This window comes from Salvia splendens, chromosome 8 (assembly GCF_004379255.2).
Source record: "Salvia splendens isolate huo1 chromosome 8, SspV2, whole genome shotgun sequence".
In the NCBI taxonomy this organism is placed as follows: Eukaryota; Viridiplantae; Streptophyta; class Magnoliopsida; order Lamiales; family Lamiaceae; genus Salvia; species Salvia splendens.
In genome coordinates this window covers 31,822,958-31,843,256 of record NC_056039.1, presented here as the reverse complement: position 1 = coordinate 31,843,256, position 20,299 = coordinate 31,822,958, and the positions used below count along the sequence as shown (strand labels likewise).

The 20,299-nt window shown below is 33.7% G+C and overlaps 1 protein-coding gene across 1 annotated transcript; it reads right to left on the bottom strand.

Moving 5' to 3' along the window:
* Positions 1–5,887: 5,887 nt before the first annotated feature.
* Positions 5,888–7,474, bottom strand: LOC121743578 (gibberellin 2-beta-dioxygenase-like). Its single transcript, XM_042136902.1, has 3 exons — positions 6,945–7,474; positions 6,502–6,850; positions 5,888–6,424 (listed from the first exon to the last, which is right to left on the bottom strand). Exons 1-3 carry the CDS (start codon positions 7,355–7,357, stop codon positions 6,167–6,169), a joined length of 1,020 nt encoding a protein of 339 aa, XP_041992836.1. The 5' UTR covers positions 7,358–7,474; the 3' UTR covers positions 5,888–6,166.
* Positions 7,475–20,299: the final 12,825 nt, after the last annotated feature.

Here is a 20,299-nt window from a genome sequence, read left to right as displayed (position 1 = left end):
TTAGAAATAGGTGGTTTTATAATTCATGTGATTGATTTCATATTATGTCCATTGGGGAGTATTCTATATGAGAATATTTTTTGTTTTTCCCTAATCAATATCACATTAAAGGTGTTTTATTTAGCTTTTTTTTCACTAATAAATGCCATATTTTTGAATTTAAGAGTATATATAGTAGTAAGATGTAGCGATTTTTTATTTTACTCGTAGTTAATATCTTTTACAATGTGGTAATTAGTTATAATTATATGCATTTATTATGACAAATAATAAGGCTACAAAAGACAATTTTTCTATTTTTATTAATATGTGTGATTTGATGATTGGAGACATTTATTGATAAAATTGATCAATTCTGGGGTTGTTCGATTTGTAAGATTGTATCTCGATATTATATATGTAGTGTGTTTGGTTCATGAGATTGAATCCCAACTCAATTCTAGATGAATAATAACGTGATAGATAGTCATAAGTAACCCCCTCTAACTAAAATAATCTCGCAATTTAATCCTAGATTATATCTTGATACTATTTTATATAGGAAACCAAACACTCTTATGTAGATAAAACTAATACTTATAGATAAAACTAATACTTCTATAAGTAAGAATAATTGGAATTTAATAAATCTGAGGAAAAATGGTTGCCCCAGCACTAAGTTAACTTCGCCAGCAATCTCAGTTCCAATAGCTATATTGTTTTAATTTCAAAATACATATAATTCGTGGACAAATATGGTATATACACGTTTAACTTTCACAAAATACGTATATCCTTCACTAGGCCTGCAAATTTAATCAGCGGGTTTCGGGTATACCCGACCTCGACCCAATATACGACGGCTTTTGGGTACCCGAAACCTGAAATTATGGGTTTGGGTAATTAATGTTAGAATGTTTCGGATTTAGGGTACCTGAAACCCGTATTAGGGTACCCGACTAATACCCGATTAAACCCGATTAATTATGTATTTGAGATCAATATTTTTATTTAGTATAGGGCCATATGCCCGTAGGGTAAATTTATTTAATCTCTTTTATGTTTCAATTTATGCCAAAAATTTCTTTATTTTAAAATTAAGTAGTGTCTATTTGACTATTTGTCTAATGTCTATTTTATATATATTAGATATTTAGAGAAAGCTAAAACATTAGAAATTTAGAATTGAAGTTTAGATTTTTAATAATAGTCAATAAATAGCTATTGTGTCATTTTTAATAATTTATATTCTCATCATAATATAATTTATATAAAATAATAACTTTGAAATATAATAATTTCGGGTTTATAGGTACCCGATTAGTTGGGTTTGGGTACCCGCATCGGGTATTAGGGTACCCAAATTGACATACAGGTCGGGTATTGGGTATGATATTTTTTAGATTTCGGGTTCGGGTACCCGAATTTACAGGCATAGGCTTCACAATCAGAAGGGGCCACGCGAGGTGCTAACTACGCTGGATTTATAGCAAGGTTTTACAACACGTGCTAGTGACTCATGCTAATTTTTGCAACAAAATGTCACCACAAGTGTATGGGATATGTAGCACGTGGCAAGTTAAATTATCGATCCACAAGGACTAAAATACTAGAATGAATACTATGATGCAATGTCAAACACTATTTAGACTAATGATGGGGTTTTGGGTTTTCTTAACTAATAATGAAGAACAAATAAGTAAGTAAAGACAATTAACTAAATAAAGCAAATAAAATATGGTTTTCACATGAATTAGGAAAGGATGGAGAAATGGATCCGTTAGAATGGATCAAGGATGTCATCTAAGGGTCATGCCCATATATTGGGCGCAATTGTGGTTAGGAAACTCGAGAAGGTTGGTTAGACCCCCTCTCGGGTGCATCTAACACGTGGATCAATCTCTAGAGTAGGAGTCCCCCTCCATACAATTCGAGATTGACTCCTAAGAACAACGGACCCAAGCCCTCTCTCTAGCTCATGCATCTCTCGATCACATGTAATGCACGGAGTTGTTGTTTACACATCTATCATAATCATGCATTTCTCAATGACAACAATTAGGCAAAAAGGATGTATCTAATTGGTAGCTAAACAATTAGATATTAAAAGCTCAAGAATCAACAAAACCAACAAAATAAGATAGATAAGCATTAAACCATAGATTCAATCCATACAATCCATTCAAACTTCACCAAATCCTTACTAGAAACTTAACTAAACATGAACAAAGTCAAATAAAATGAAATACAAAGGAAATGAAAGAAAACATACTAGAAAGATAAACTAGAACTCCATATAGATGGGATTGATGATGGGGAGTCTTCTCCTTCAATCTCTTGAGAGGAGAAGATCCTTGGCCTTCAAATCTTCTTCATTCTCTTGTTTCCGCTCAAAATCATGGTATGTAAGAGTTAGGGCTCGAATGTGTGAAGTCTTTTTTATATTTGGAGTGAAAAATGAGCAAAATAAGAAAAGATCCGACCAGGTGATCCGTGACTGTCGAAACACCCGACCGGGTGCTTTGTCGGGAACTCGCAACTCGCTTCAAAACGCCCGGGCAGGCGTTTCTTCTGATGGAAATCGCCCGACCGGGCAAATTTTCTGTCTCACTATGTGCATTTCCAGCCAGAACGCCCGGGCGAGTATTTCTTCGCCTAGAAAATGCCCGGGCGGGCAAAACTCTCTATATTGGTCCATTCAACTCCGTTTAAGCTCGTTTTAGACCTGTTTTTGCATCAAGACTTTGACACTCTCGTTAGCTCTAAAATAGCAAATAGGTGGATGAAACCTAAACTTTATACCTCAAATTACTCAACAACTTGTGTTAATCACCCACCTAAACATCCTAAACTATGAGTTTGTCAGCTAGAAAATGTTTATTAATAAATAAAAGAGCATTTGATGGCTATAACGCGGTTTCATATTAGGATGAGACAAATTCACTTTAAATTTGGAATGTTGAGGTTCATTTCTGTTTTTTTCGTCCACCGTTAATAATCAATGATAATTGTTACACTACTAATTATGCTTATTAGAAATATGAAAAAAAAATCTCAAATCATATAAATTACCCCATGGCTAAATTTGCCGGAAGTTACTACTTGGTAAAAGTCTTGAGCACATGAAAGGCCGGAGGCCTTATCATTATGCCCCACTAAACTCAGTATTCCAACACATCTTGTTCTCAATATGTTCGACCACGTACAAATTCACTAATTCCTCGTGGAAGATAAATTTAAGAATCAAAGTTCGAATAAATAAATAAAACGCTTCCTAAATATTGCACGAGATTTTACCGCCATGTTGCGCATTGGAAGAGCTAGCTTGAACTATTACATTTTGTTTTTACATTATATAAGAAGAGCTACAATTTTTCCATTTTTATTGGTTTGTGGGGAAGACAAATGCATATTTAGGATCAACAGAATTACATATCATGCCAAATTTCTCATACTCAATTTTTTTTGGGTCTGAGCCATTGTATCTTCTATGTACTAGATATATTATTATTATCATAAAAAATATTATTGGTGTCAAAGTATTATTTTGTATGTGAGTCTAGTATCCATATTTCGAACGAAAATATCTATGGTTAGAGAGACAACGAAAGATCACAAATTGGATCTCGATATTTTGGAAGTGGAATGTAGCATACATAGTTTGCACACATATATATTTATATATTGAGAGAGACTTTTATATGTATATAGAGAGAGAGGATAATGACTTATAGGAACCAAATTAGATGGTCGGTTATAACAAATAATCTTATGACATGAAGTCAATTTCGAAGTATTTTATTTATTTTATTTTTTAAGACAATTTCGAATGAATTTGAATAATGCATGCTCAAAAATTGCTCGTCTACCTAGCTAGCTCATAAATATAGCTAGGTCATTGGTGAGGCCATACATGAAGTTTTCAAAAAGTGTTTGTCGTATAATGATGAAAGGTTCTTTTATTAGTTCCACCACCAATAATTTTACAAATTGAGTTATCTATAGTACTTTCTTCTCTAAAGATGGGGAATATAATAAATTATCAAGACTTCAATTTCTATGAGCTAAATGTTAGCGTCTAAATAATGAGAAGAAAACGGAGTTCTGAATTAATTCAATTTGTAAAGAGTGTTTTCTGAGTATAATTCATAAAGTATATACTTAAAAGAAGTTCATATTGTTCTACATAAGGAATGTGTTGCTTATACAATGATATTATCCCAAAAGTCAATAATTTGGTGGTTGAAACCTGCAATTAGATACGATGTCTCTGATCATTATTAATAATAATTTGACAAAGAATTTCGTGACAGATTAATTGTATGATGCGACAATTATTTAGACATGTTTAGAATTTTATAATAAGGGAATAGATAATTGCAAATTGTATGGCTCTTGTGGGGCTCAAAGTCAATATAATCAAATTATTTAGACATGTTTAGAATTTTATAATAAGGGAGTAGTTTTTTTCCCACAATGAGGGTGTAAATCTATGGGAATTAAAACTTGTCAAGTAAGTTTGGTTGAAGAAATTGATTAATTTAGGAATTTTTAACAAATACTAACATTATTTTATAACATTTCTCTCATAGACAGTGAAAGATTCTTGATGAGTACAAGGTTTAGGAACCATATCCCATAATTCCTCTTTCTCTAAAATAATTTTAAAAAATCTCGTTTAGTCGATCTTCTTCATTTTTCGTTTTTCATACAAAGAAGCGGTGAGACCCAAAAATTAGCAAGAAACAAAGGAGTAGTACAAGAGTAATCAATCACATAAAATAAATAATTCATCGAAAAGAAAAAAAAAGTAAACAATTTATCCAAAACCAATACATAAAAAAATAACGAACAAACTCAAGAATACAGAATTAATTAAGGTGCAAAACACATCACGGCCTTAACTCTAATCTAATCTTGCAAAAGAGTTTCTTAACTACGCAGTAGCAAGAAACTGAATTCATGAAAGATAAATAACAATTAAATCATAGTCCTAATTAACTGTATTAATAAAATATTTTTGAAAATTTTAACTAGTCGTCGATTATTGTTGGGAAATTGAAAGAGACGAGAATTTAAACAATTTATTAGAGTTGCATCAAAAAGCTCATTCTTTGTCAAAAGCTAAACTCCAAAACAATCATATCTATCAAATCGACGATCTAAGGATTTTATAAAGAACAAAACTCTAGGTCATTAGTTGGGCGTTATAACGTTTAGTAGTTTCAGTTATAATTACTATTAATTTTAATAATATTCAATAATAATATAATTTAATAAATTACACCCCTCAAAATGAATATAAAAGAAATTACAATCAAAATTAAATTGGGATGGATGCGTTTAATTATTACTCTTATAAAAACATTTAGCTAGGACGGTAGAATACTTCCTTGAAAAAAATTCTAAAGATTTAGGATGTCAAAAACCGTCAATTTGGAGTTGAAATTGTGGGCACAAATTCTTTGTTTTTTATCTCAGACAATATCTAAACCGGATCTAACCAAGTACAAAGTGTTGATATTAGTCAAGGCTATGCAATGGACAATTGTACATCTTTGGATATTCTATCTGTCGTTTTAGAAGGCAGCCGAAATGTTGGAGACTAATACACTTTGAAACCACTCAAGATTATTATATTAAACTCAGTTATATTAACATATTTTTCCAATTATTGTCACCAAACAGAAAAACATACTCGTCCATAATCAATAATTATGGAATTCTAGTTTAGATGGGCCAAAATTAGTTAGTCCAAAAATATTGATTTACGGAGAGAATATATATTTGGTGGAATATTGATTTAATAATAGTATTATTATGGTTTATAAGTGGCCCACCGAACCGGATAACGGCCACATTAAAGGCGTTACGACCATTAATTGGCCTTAGTTTTTTCAAGCAGAGATGACATATACTATGACAATTCCTCATTTAATACACCAGCAGCAGAACTGCTCAAAAAGAGGGTAGTTGTTACTATTAAACACAAAACGAGAAGTTAGGTGATGAAATGAAACTGTTACAAAATTCAAAATGGAAAAAAAAAGAGAGAGAAAGATCCTATCTCCTAATCCCCACTTTTGCCCCAGTCAACCAACCTTGGGATTCCAAGGTTTTGACTACACCATATATTTACTACTACTACTACTATTGCACCTTCAAAAAAAAGGTTAAAGAGAAAGATCTATTGGTCAGGAAGAGCAGACTTCTCAAAAAAGCTCAACCTATTGTCACCCAACCTTGTCTTGTAGGCTGACTTCTTGTATTCAGACCATGTGAATTCCTTATACAAACTCTCCTCCCCTTCCTCCATCACTCCCTTTAACGGCGTTATCCTCTCCGTCAACGGCGGCCCTCCGAAGTATATCATCGACACCCGCGACTTCATACTGTCCGCCAACACTCTATGCTTCACGCTCTTTAGCCTCCCGTTGCTCATCACCTACAATTCCATTCAATTTAAATAATTAATTATGTCTATTTTTTTTTATTCGAGATAAGAATGAACATGATCTCTACCTGCAGTGAGTCGCCAACGAGGAAGAAAAAGGTGGTGGGGTCGGGTAGGACGGAGTGCCACGTGGCGTCTGCGGTTCGGATTTGGAGGCCTGAGGCATTGTTGGATCTCAAAACTGATATTATTTGAGGGTCGGTGTGTTCTCCGAAGCCGATGAGGCTCCGGCCGCTCAATGCCTGCAGCTCCGGGCAGGCCGGGTAGTGGTTCATCCGGAAGCACGAATCGCTCTTCTCGTCGCTGATCAGGCGCCTCAGCGCTTGCCTCCTCTCCATCCCCATTTCCTCCGCGATCATCTCCAGCACCTCGCACGTCATTTCTCGCACCGCCGATACATACTCGCCCACCATCTCCCTGCGATTAAATCGATATTTCCCCCGAATTGAATCCCTAATCGCCTCCATGCAATAGCGAATTTCGGAAATTGAGTGATGAATTAGTGAATTACCGTAGCGATTGGGAGATTCCCGGCGCGGCGGGGTTAGGGTTGCGGGAGGCGAGTTCGGGGTTGGTGGAGAAGAGGAGGTACTCCACCCAGCCGACGTCGCCGTTGGGGCCGATGACCTTGCTGCCGTAGCCGAAGGGGTTTGGGGGCCCGGATTTGGCCTTCTCCTGCGGCGGCAATTGGAAGAATTTCATGGCTTCGGCTTCCAATTTGGTGAGGAAATCCATGGAGATTCTGTGGTTGATCACTTTGAAGAAACCCAGCTGTTTACAGGCGTCGACAATGAGGGTTTTGGCGCCGGATTGGGAGAGGTCCACGGCGGGGATAGCGAGGGAATCCCCCGCGGCCGCAGCCGCCTTGCATGTCTTGATTTGAGAGAGATTGCCGTCGACGATCGGCTGAGATAGCACCACCATGATTGTGAGTTTTAGAGAGAGAAAGAGAGGGATATTGTTGTGAGGGGAGAAGGAAAGTGGTGTGGTGTATTTATATATAAAGGGGGCGGAGGTGTAAACAGTAATGCATGGAGAGAAGGGGGGCGTTACAAACTAGAGAGTATTGAGAGACATCTGGCTTAGTGTAAGAGCTTTGGATTTTTTATAATTTCGAGAATGCATTGTCTATGAAAAGTTTTAAAGTTTGAAAAAAAAAACATTAATCTTAAATAAGTATGACTTAGAAACCTTTGGAGTACTAACATTTAAAGAAATGGGTCAAAAATAAGTGCAAGTGTTCACATTTCACATGAGGGGAACCAAGGTTTTCACTAACTCTTACCAAATCATCATTCCTTTTGGTTTATTTTAACTTAATTAATTTAATCATTTTTAATGTTTGATGCAAGTCGGTGATTACTTTTTTGACTAGGTCTAAGATGGGACAATTACTAAGGTTAGTTTCAACCCAAATTTGTGGGGTTAATATAAGTAGTTTAATTGGAATTTGTGGGGTTAATATAAGTAGTTTAATTGGACTCGGGTTTAGATGAAAGTTAGTACTTTCCATCTCAAAAAATAGAAATATTTAAAATGACATATAAATTTTAATGTAAAATTGATAAAATACGAGAAAAATAGAAGGAAGAAAATTATTTCAATAATAGAATTCACCTTATTAGAGAAAAATAAATTAGCAAAAATAAAAATATAAAAAAAAAGTTATAAAAAATAAAAGTGAATATTTTTATAGAATATATCAAAATAAAATGAGGTGCTGAAATATTAAATTTCAAGTCAACTTGCAAGCATTTACCATATCTTAGAAACCATATTAAAGAAAAATAAAGTAATTTTCGTCCCAAAGTGCATACTTTGTCATGGTAGTGTATCTTCAAATGAGTACTCTAAGGGCATCCACAATGGGACGGATGTCCCGGCGGACATCCCGACGGACTTCCCAAAAACACCTACTGACACGTCATAAGGACATCCCACTGCACTGCCACGTCATAAGGACATCCCACTACACAATGGCGGACATCCCCAAGGACATCCCGACGGACATCCATAAAAAACAATAAAAAAATCAGGACGTCCGTCGTGTCAACGCAATGGCGGACGTCCCGGAAACCGCGGAACTCCGGTGTCCGCAGCGGACGTCCGTATCCGTATGCATGCTGCCTAATGGCGGACGTCCGGCACGCCGGTCCGACGTCCGCCGGGACATCCGCAATTGTAGATGTTGTTATGCACAATTTCCTTATTTATTTTTATCTGCAATTTCTCTATTACGGAGTAATTTACAACTTTATAGCACATTAGCCATCATTGTTTCAATAATTTTCTAATTTCTGGTCTTAAGAGACATGACTTTATGAACTCGGTAAGGACCGAAGACAATTTTAAATCATTTTTACAAATTTTAAAGTAAAAATAGAAGATTAGATAATATAATTGGTAAGAATTTAGTCCGTCACTCTTCCTTAGTGTGTCCGCTCATATTTAACAATACTATTTACTTACAAAAAAGTACTATGACTCGACATTAAATGCACTATTTGGGTCGCCTTCAGTATTGCATAATCGTCATTAATGTAGTTTTTTTAAAATAAAAAACAAATAGTTGAAATGTGCTTTTTAGAGCAACTAATAAAGTGTGAAATCCTAGTGTTTTTAGACCACCTTAAATAATCAATTTGATAGTGTTTTTTGTTTAGTTACCCATAGGTTTTAGTATTGTCTATTATTGTCTCTTCCTATATTAATATTGTATACTGAGTATATTTAAAATGTAATTATCTAATTATTAATTCGATTAAATAAAGCAATTAGTTTTAAATATAGCTCCGCTAATTATGCGCATTGACTTATTTTATAATGAACTTAAATTAATATTTTTAATTATCAAATAAGTCAATTAGTTTTAAATTTCTATTATTATCACGATTATATAACTATATTTTCTAATTTCAACCTATAACTTTACAATATCTTTGGTGGGTAATTTGTTGGCACTAATATTTCCTACTACAACTAGGCATGCACAAACCGACCCGGCCCGGCGGTTAACCGCCGGTTCGGGCCCGCCGGTTCATGAACCGGAACCGGGCCCGGAACCGGCGGGTTGAACCGGCAGAAGGGTTGAAGGGTCGGAAGGGCCGGTTCAGGTTCGACAATATATTGAACCTGAACCGGCGGTTCAAAACCGGCGGTTCGGCGGTTCGAACCGCCGGTTCAAAGGGTTAAATAATGTTTCGTAGGTTAGGGGTTCGTAGGGTTCGCGTAGGGGTTTAGTATAGCCGTTGGAACCGGCGGTTCGCGGGGTAAACCGCCGGTTTGTCGGGGTAAACCGCCGGTTCGGGAGCCGGTTTCTGACGGTTCCGGCAACTTTTCAGAGGCTAGGCCGTAGGGTCAGTGTGTAGGCCTGCAAAACCGGTCAGAAACCGGCGGTTTTTTGACGGAAACCGTGGACAACCCGCCGGTTTAGGGTTGAACCGCCATATGATTTTGTATATGCAAAAACAATTACATAATTGTATTTGTATATACTCTAGTCGATGAAGTATATTTCTCTATACGGCTAAATGAGGGAAACTTTTGACAATTCTACTATATTTGTTGATTGTTAGACGAAACTCAATATTTAAAGTTGAATTGCTAAAGGTGTCCTTAATTTAGTTATATAGAAAGATCTTCTTCGCCGGTTAAGAGTATATATATAATACACTTATACGTTTAAGAACTTCAACATCGTTTCTTGTCATTTGTAATTAGTTCTTCACTAGTAGTCTCATTTGTATTTAAATTTTGTTTAAGACTTCAAGACCGCCATATGTTTTCAATTTGTAATTATTGTAACTTGTAACGTGTAATTTGTAAACATGCAATTTCAATAAAATTGCAACTTTAGCCGTATTTTTTTCAATTTTATTTACTCACATTGCATACAAAAACAAACTTGAAAAGTGTAATTTAATTTGATTAAAATTGAAAAGTTGAAAAATGCAAAAAAAAAAAAAAATTCGTCGAACCGCCGAACCGGCCCGGAACCGGCGGTTCAAGCCGAAAACCGGCGGTTTTGAACCGCTGCGTAACCCGCCGGTTTTTTGAACCGGAACCGGAACCGCCGGGAGCTAGGCGGGCCGGTTCAGGTTCGGCAATTTCTCGACCCTTGAACCGCCGGTTCGGGCCCGGAACCGGCGGTTTACGACCCTTGTGCATGCCTAACTACAACCAATGGAAAAACAGATTATCGGTAGCAAAATCAAAATTCTATTGATCAAAACAAATAAAATAAATGGTAGTATTAACTTTTATAAACATTGCAGTTGCATGGCCGGTCGGAAATGGTCATCCTCGGCTAGCATACTTTAATATATTTACTTATTTATTAATAAATTTTTGGCTATTAACCACTTATTTTTAATACCAGTCAGCCACACAAAGCTTTCCTCGACCTTACTTAATTAAATTCCTAATTTGGGTTTAGAATATGTCTTCATTTCGAATTGGCGGTTCACTGGGAAACGGCGCTGTAATTAGTTAGTTAATTAAATATTCCTATTAATTAAACTGTAATTATGTAATCAATTAATTATTGCAATTTATTTTACAATAGTTGTTATTAACGCAACATGGGCAGATCATGGTAGTAATATTTAAAAATTTAAAAAGTAGTTAAAGAGTTAATCGGTCAAAATGCCTATTTCATGCAGCTTACTGAAAAAATTATGTTTCGACACAAATCCGATGTTAGAGAGACCAACCTTCCGACAGCCACGATTGATGGTAGAATGTGATCTTCCACTCCTTAATCTTCTTCCCTCGTCTTTCATCATTTTATATTGCAATTCTTTGCCTAATACTCCTTCCGTCCGCCAATAATATTTTTTTTATTATTTCATTATGTTAATATTGTCTTATTTTATTTTAATATAAATGTTATGTAGGCATTAAATTTCACTAATTTATTTGACACGTATATAATAAAACTAATAGTACTATAATTTTATATTAAAGTGGATATACATTTCAGTAGCTTTATCAACTAAAATTTCTTAAAACTTGTCCCAAAAAAAATGGATGGAGACGGAGTATATGCAATCAAAGTTATCATGTTGTTATAAATACAGGCTGAGTCTGTAAATATGAATCCCATATTCAGAAAAGAAATTGTTTTGTATCATAATAGCAAAATGCATGAAATAGAAGTATCAAACGATGACTTATACGAAACGTATATATCTCCTCTTCAATTCATCAATATTAGAATCCTCGTTTTGTGACGGAAATTTTTTCCCTGTCCCGTTACCTTACTACTATACTTTCACAGCAATGATGTGACGAAAAGTACAAATTTTTTCCATCATATACAATTATTTATGTTTAAAATCATTAGACACTCAGATATTTAGAAATTATTGATCAAATGAATATTTGATTAAACAAATATAGATCTTAATTTGCACTTGAATATAATTAACTTTATTAGAATAACGCCATTCGTTTATTTCTAACTATTGATAACGGTAAATTAAAGAATTTGTGAAACTCCACTCATGCTATTAAATATTTTATTTTGTAATTTTGAAATGTCCAAATTAGTCCAATATTTTATACTTATCTCATTTGGCTTTTACTATATCGGGTAAATAAATTAAGAGTAAAGGTCAAAATTGGTCCTGAACATATAGCCATTTTACGATTTTGGTCCTAAACATTATCTTTTGGATTTTTTGGTCCTGCACATATGGACATTTGATCATTTTGGTCCTCCGTCAATATTTCCGTTAAAAACTAACGGTCAACATTATCTTTTGGATTTTTTGGTCCTGCACATATGAACATTTGATCATTTTGGTCCTGCACATATGGAATTTTGATCATTTTGGTCCTCCGTCAACATTTTCGTTAAAAACTAACGGTCAACGGCCGATTTTTTACTAAAACAATGGGTTGGGTCGGGTCGTGTTTGGGTCGGGTTTGGGTTATACGTTAAGAAAAAAATAATATTTTCTTAAAACCTAAGCATAATATTTTCGTTAAAATCTAAGCATAATATTCTTAAAAAATTAATTAATATTTTTTAATTAATAAAATTAAAGTATAGTATTTTTTAATTAATTTTTTCATGAATTTGAAGAAAATATTATGCTTAGATTTTATTAAAAATAATTTTTTAATTATTTAATTTTATTATATAGATTTAATATTAATATACTTTAATTTTATTATTTTGATTAAAAAATGATTATTTTAATTTGGTAATTTTTTATTTTATTGTGTAATATCATGTTTAAATCGTATAATAACATCATGTTTTAGTCGTTATAATATTTTTAATCAACAAAAATAACTAAAAATTAAAGTTTTATAATTTTTTAATTAATAAAAAATAATTATTTTTTTTCTTAACGTGTAACCCAAACCCGACCCAAACACGACCCGACCCAACCCATTGTTTTAACGAAAATGTTGACGGAGGACCAAAATGATCAAAATTCCATATGTGCAGGACCAAAATGATCAAATATTCATATGTGCAGGACCAAAAAATCCAAAAGATAATGTTGACCGTTAGTTTTTAACGAAAATGTTGACGGGGGACCAAAATGATCAAATTTCCATATGTGCAGGACCAAAATGATCAAATGTCCATATGTGCAGGACCAAAAAATCCAAAAGATAATGTTTAGGACCAAAATCGTAAAATGGCTATATGTTCAGGACCAATTTTGGCCTTTACTCATAAATTAATGTTCCACTCATATTTCATTATAAAATTAATGTATTATATATAAAAAAAAGAGACCCACATTCTACTTAATTTTGTATATTCACCTTTCTTTACATTGCTTCAAATTCATGTTAATCACCAATGAGATTATTAATGGAAAAATTTTAGTTAGTTATATAAAGTTTGATCAAATATTAAATTACAGAGTTTTAATTATTTTTTATGATCTCGTATATGTACCAAGCAATGTCTTTTTGTTATAGTTTTTTGTTTGTTTGTTTTCTTTACTTTTACTATTTTAATTAAATAATGTGGCTTTTGAGGATCACTAAAACAAGTTGTTTTGCCATGAATGATAAACATTAAGAAAAAAAATGACATTATGCAATGACTATTACCTGATAACAGTTGCATCTGAAATTGAACTATATATGTGGCCCAGCCACTATTGGAAAGGAAAGGGGTCAATCAATCATTCCAATGGCGGATCCAGGAACAAAATATCGTGGGGTCGAACAAGATAGTAAATATATATGCAAAATAATTATTTAAATTATTTAAATTATTTATTTTTATAAATATATTTTTTAATATAAATAATTCATGCGAGTGTCGATATTCTTAAAACAACATACTCCACTTTCTTCGTCCCGTCATAAGCGAGACACTTCTTTTGGATATATAATTTAAGAAAAAGACGTTTATGGAGCTAAGTGAAGAAAGAATAAAATATGATCTTAGATAAAATAAAGATGCAAATAAATAATAAAGTAAGAGACACAATTATGTTATACCACGTATTTTGACAAAAAAATGACATACACATAGCATAATTTTTCTGTAACATACCAAATCTTTAAAGATTTAAAAAATTGAATATGAATAATAAGGTTGAAAATTTAAATTATAAAACTAAGAGAGAAGAAATTAAGAAATAATTACTTTATATAAGTAGGTGGTTAATTTAGATAAGTTGATTTTGATATACTGTAAAAATACTACTATTTAATATTAATTGATATTTTAAGATGAGAATATATTTTTAATGGACTTCTAAGAATTAATTCAAATAAAGAAAAATATTTCAAAGCCCATTTTATAATTAGATAACATATTTAATATATTTAATCTTTTAAATTTAGTTAAATTTATTGATGCCTGTTTATTCGATTTCACGAGTGAATATAGGGATGAGAAAACAATAATGACATCTCCAATACCATTCCTCTTTCTCTTCGAAAATAAAAACCGCGGAAGGACTCTTCCCCTCCAACTCCTTCGTTCTCGACAACAGTCTACCCATTCGGCTGCCTCACTTCCTTCCTTTCTCTCTGATCAGTCTCCTCATCATCTCACACAGCGTGAGGACGTGAGGTGGGAGCGGAGACGTGAACGCCGTAGGGTCGGAGGCCGAAGAAAGTAGCTTTCTGGTGCACTCCGGGGCAGGTGGTGGGGTCGGCCGACCCCGCCCGACCCCGCCCGACCCCACCTGGATCCGCCAGTGTCATTCAATGTTTAGATTTCGTTAAACAAAACTAGCCACATAATAAATTAATTCACATAAACAGTTTAGTAAAATAATACTCCTTAGCACAACCAATATATATGTTCACTGGTCTTGCAGATAAAGTACATCGTAAAAAAGAAAAAAATCATATGTTTCATAAGTTTGGAATTATCTTTTCATAAATGTTTTTATCCTAACCACAGCTAGGTTCGGCAGCAACATATATAATCTGGGATCCACCTAAATCCAACACAGTTATAAAAAAGATAAGAGTGATAAGACATAAAATCCCATACTATATACATTATTCGTATTTAGGCGATATTTAATACTGTCAGCATATACTTGGTGAGACGCTCATTGAATATTTAAATCAAGTTTGTGGAGATGCCTCTTACAACATTCATAACTCTAAGCCACAAATGAAGTTATACCTTTGGGTTCAAACCTCACTACTAGTAACAACCATAAACCACGGCATAAACCATTAATGGTCTTATCACCTTAGACCATGGGTAGACCTGCCCAAAGCTTACCGAACCGGCGGTTAAAACCGAAACCGTAACCGCCGGTTACGGTTCCGAACCGAAACCGTGAGAATTTACCCGAACCGAAACCGTCGATTTTTGAACCGAAACCGTGCCGGAACAGCTGGTTCCGGGCGGTTCCAAACCGGAACCGCGAAAAACCTCCGGGAAACGGTGAAACCAAGCCGGAACCGCAAAAAACCGACGGTTTGGAACTGTGAAAAACCGTAAAAAAACCACCGGAAAACCGCCGGTTCGGAACCGAAACCGGCGGTTTTGGAACCGGAACCGTAACCGTGAAACACCCTCGCGGTTCGGTTCGACAATTTCCAAAACCTGAACCAGCGGTTCCGATCCGTAACCCCCGGTTCCGGAACCGTGGGCATGGGGTTTATTTTTTTCACGCTGATATTAGTGTTCGTGGCCTTTTTTTTGTCATTTATTTTGCTTCCTTTAACTTGTTTTACCCTCCTTCCGTTCCATAAAAATATAGATATTTAAGACAACACGAATTTTAATACACATGTGCAATAAAGTAAGAGAGAGATAAAAAGAAAAAATCATTTGAATATTTATCAAAAATAGAAGAGGCTATTTTTATGGGACGGGTCAAGATGAAAAATGACCATATTTTTATAGAACAGGAGAAGAGTAACTCTTTGCTCATCCTTTGCTGGTGGTTCGAGCATTTTGCCACAATTAACAAAAAAAATGGTACATATAATAATTTTTAAATTATCCTTATTTTATACTCCTAATCTAAGTTAATTGATGTACTCATTGTCGGCAAGAAATTTTAAAAATTCGCATTTAGTTACTATGTCAAGTATAGAGAAAACAAATTAATGAAATAGGCTAGTGATAAAATAGATACTACATTTGAAAAAGTGTAACACAGATTAAGAGAGTTGATTTTTACCAAAACAAAACATAGCTCATTTGAACAAGATATTCCAGAAATGAATACAACTTAATTCAATTAGGGAAAATGAATCTCTAATTCAACTTTTTTACAGAGATATTGTAATCAAAATAAAAAATTCATAAAATTAAATAAAAATAAAATAAAATTATGTTTGTGCAATTATCAAACACAAAATATCCTATAATGCCTACCCAAATAAATAATATAAATTAAATAAGATAAATAAATTAATGGGAAAAATAAGAGAAACATAAATCATAATAAAATAGAAAATGTGAAAAAGATGTGTTGGACCGTAAATTATATGCATTTGTTGTCCAAGACGCGGCTGTTAGCCCAACATCCTCCTCTCAAAGCCAACAACCTTATCGCCTTACCGTCAGTTGATAGAATTTCTCTACTGTGGATGCCCTTAGATGCATTAGCACCTTTCATAATATACTACTATAAATTGGAAGATATTGGATGAAGTTTTGTCTGTTGTAAAAATAATAGTTGTATGAGCTTTCATTGTCGAAAACTTTTGAAGAACATGGCAACAATATTATTTTCTCCTACATTATAAGTGGCAAGTGCCTAAGTAGTGCCTGTCATCAATGTTGTAACGAATGCCATGAGAATGATTGCACCAAAGAAATGGCTATAAATGCTCTTCACTAGTCAACAAGTTTTCTGATTTTGATACTCAATTTGTATATATACTCCTATGATTCTTTATGACTCAACAATTAATAATAATAATAATAATAATAATAATAATAATAATATAAATGTAATGAACATGCCAAGTTTTACAGTGGGCTTCCTTCCTCGTTAATAGGTAGGCCCAAAATTCTCAGTGGTATTTAATTGGTTGGTTTTTTGTTAGCTATAAATACACCACATTATTGATTGATTTAATGTCGTCGTTTAGTTAGTTTGGGAAATAAAGTAATCCAGTTGTTTAGATTTGGCCCACTAAAATTCCCAAAACGTGAAATCACATTGATCAATTTGATCGGTTGGTACGGAACATTGTTTTTATTTAATTTTGGTAACTTGAAACTCCTCCATGAAGCAAAAGAATAACGACATTTCGTGAAATACTCCATATATAAGTATTTATATAGTAAGATAAGGGCACGTTTATTAAACTATTAATATTTCGACATTATAGATAATGATTACTATATTTATCATATTTCGGCTAGAAAGATAATGATATTATATGCATTATTGTTTGCGGTAGTTATATTATCATCTCTCCGTTCCACCAGTGAACCGTTTTTCTTTTTTTCTTTTTTTTTTGTTTTTCTATAAGTAAGACATTTTTTTATGTTAAAAAATAATATTTTATCTCTCTTACTTTATCAGTTCTCCTATTTTTTCTCTAAACTTTTTTTCGCTTCTAACTCTTTTTCTTTCTTTATTTAACCATTACTAAACACCACTACCTAAAATCTTGTGTCCCAATAAAAATATATCACATATAGTGAGACGGAGGGAGTACTATTAGTTAATGTGTTTGATATTTTAATTAAAAATTTGATTTCTCTTAAATTAAAACTACAAAAAAAGAATTATTTATCAAGCGTAAACAGTGTAATGTTCGACGAAATGACTGTAACCCGTCGCTAAAAAGATTGGCTTGAACATACATAAAAATATCACTATCATATAGTAGTATTTATTTGAACATGCATAAAAATATCACTAGTCATATATTTATTTGAAGTGGAGAGAGTAAATATTGAAGATCTAAAAATTATTCGTTGATCACACTGGTCATTCATATTTATATTTATTTAAAAATTAGCTATATAGCGGCTTTTGCATAAAGTGTAAACTGTTTTACAAAAGCTCCTATCGTCTATCAATAATCTGAGTACAATCCTCCATCTCATGGTAGTTGAATCATTTTTTTTTGCAAAATTTTATTCTCTCTTATTTCACTGTTTCCTTCTAGCTTATTTTTACTTTATCCTTCTAGCTTATTTTTACTTTATGTTCTCTCCTACTTTGTTCTCTCCCTATTTAACCTCTAAACATTCATTTTTAAATCACATTGCCTAAAATAAATTTCTGAAGTCATTAAATTAGTAACAATGAAAAACAAAAATGAAGAAAACACAAAAAAATTGTATTGTAATGGAAGAAAGGAAGTGCATGAGGTGGAGAAGAGAGAGAGCATGCATGGTGTCCAGGTGTGCATGCAGAAAGACAGGTGGCCATGCACGTCAACTTACAAATTTCTTTAGAATCAAATGAAATATTGAACACTACTCCTCCTGCATGGGCAACAACAAGCACACGTCAATTTATGATCTCATTCATAGTATTATACTCCCTCCTTTCCAATAAATATGAAACATTTAATTTTCAGCATAAGATTTTATGTAGTATTACTATACTCCCTCCGTCCCGTACTACTCGCACTTATTTCCTTTTTAGGCGTCCCAAGTTACTTGCACTCTTTCCATTTTTAGTAAAAATTTTCACCTACAGCCGTAATTTTTAACTTTCCTATACACTCATTCCTTAATCTCCGTGCCGAAAAGGAAAGGAGCGAGTAGCCCGGGACGGAGGGAGTATAAGATAATGAAAAGAGAAAAAAAAAATAAAGATGGTGTTGTTTCCTTTTTTGGAAAACGTTTAATTTTTAACTGAATAATTCTAAAAGAAAAATGTTTTAATTTAAATGGGAAAGAGTGAGTAAAATATATCCTTGAATTTAATTTGTTATGTAGCTAGATCTGCATCGAATGTGTTGCAATTCTCTGAGAATGTAGTTAGGCACAGAGATTTATGAGATGAAATCTTTACATATGTGTGTGTATATGCAATGCATCACGTGGAGCAGCCGTGTTTATTGGGTGAATCCGCATTGAGGCACCACGGTTTCACATATGGTCTGCGCGTGACATCTCTCTCTCCTTCTCTCTCTCTCTGGTGATGCAGAGGAAGCCAGTGCGGTGGTTGTTTCATATTGTTAGACACTACACTACTATATATATTTGTCTACGCCAATTTCCAACCTTTTCATTATTTTATCTTGAAAATCTTTTTTTTGGCATACAATACCTAATTTTGTCATGTTGACTAAATATGTCTATTGTTTATTGGATTTAGAGACGAGAGATATTTTTATTTGTACCTTAGTCAAGCCTTTTCATAAAACTAAAGAAAATAAATAGAGTCTGCTTTCTATAAGAGTGTCCACAATAGGGGAGCCGCGATTCCTGGGCAGGGGTGGCTGCTCCCTTTTGCTGAGGAAAGGGAGAGCTGCGGCGGGGGGCATGGGCGCGCCACATCGACGGCCTGGCCGAGGCTCTTGGGCGTGAGCCCCAACGCCCTATTGTGGCAGCCGAGATCCGCGGCTCCGCCCAAGTTTTGATTTTTTTATTTTTATTTCTTATTTCTTATAAATATACCCATTTTTTATCTCATTCCAATCTCCACTATTTTCAATTTATCTCAATTCTACTTTCAAAAAATGAATACCGGCGATGATGAGTATCAACAAATGATTGATGGGGGAGGGGGCGCAGTGTGATATGCGTTCGCGGTGTTGTTTGTGTGATGTCGATAATTTTCGTTGTATAATTTTCCCCTTTCTATAATACAACGAAGATTTGGTTTTATTTTTTTTATTAAATTAGTCAAAAAAAATTTAATTATTATAGTCTGATAATTTTTATTCTAGTTAAAAATTAAAATATAACCAAAAATGAAAAAAATAATTAATTTGTGGCTTGAGCTTGTCCACTATTAGGGTGGATAAGTTTTTTTGTGGCCTGACCAAGTTTCTTGACCTTGGCCTAGTTTTTATGGCTTGGGCTTGGCCTTGGCCTTAACCACTGTGGACACTCTTAAGAGTATAACTATGGTCCTTTTATTCAAATCTTCTACTTATCTCTTATTGCTTTCTACTCTACATAATTTCATAAATTAAATAAGCACTTAATTTTCAAGTGTCATCTTCTGAGATATTTAAAATAAGAACAGAGTACCATTTTCAGCCATTCGATAAAGAAGATGTACGATGGATCGGATGTATTTATCTACTAGCTAGATAAGTGCAACATTATGGTTGAAATGTGTTCATTTTTTCCTAGTGTGGTTAATATCACTATGGATACAGTAAATTTACAAATTCAATATTGTGATTTTTTGTCAATCACTTTAATTTTTATGATAAATGAGTTTTTACGTCATTTTTAAACACTCGAGTCCATGGGCGGACCAA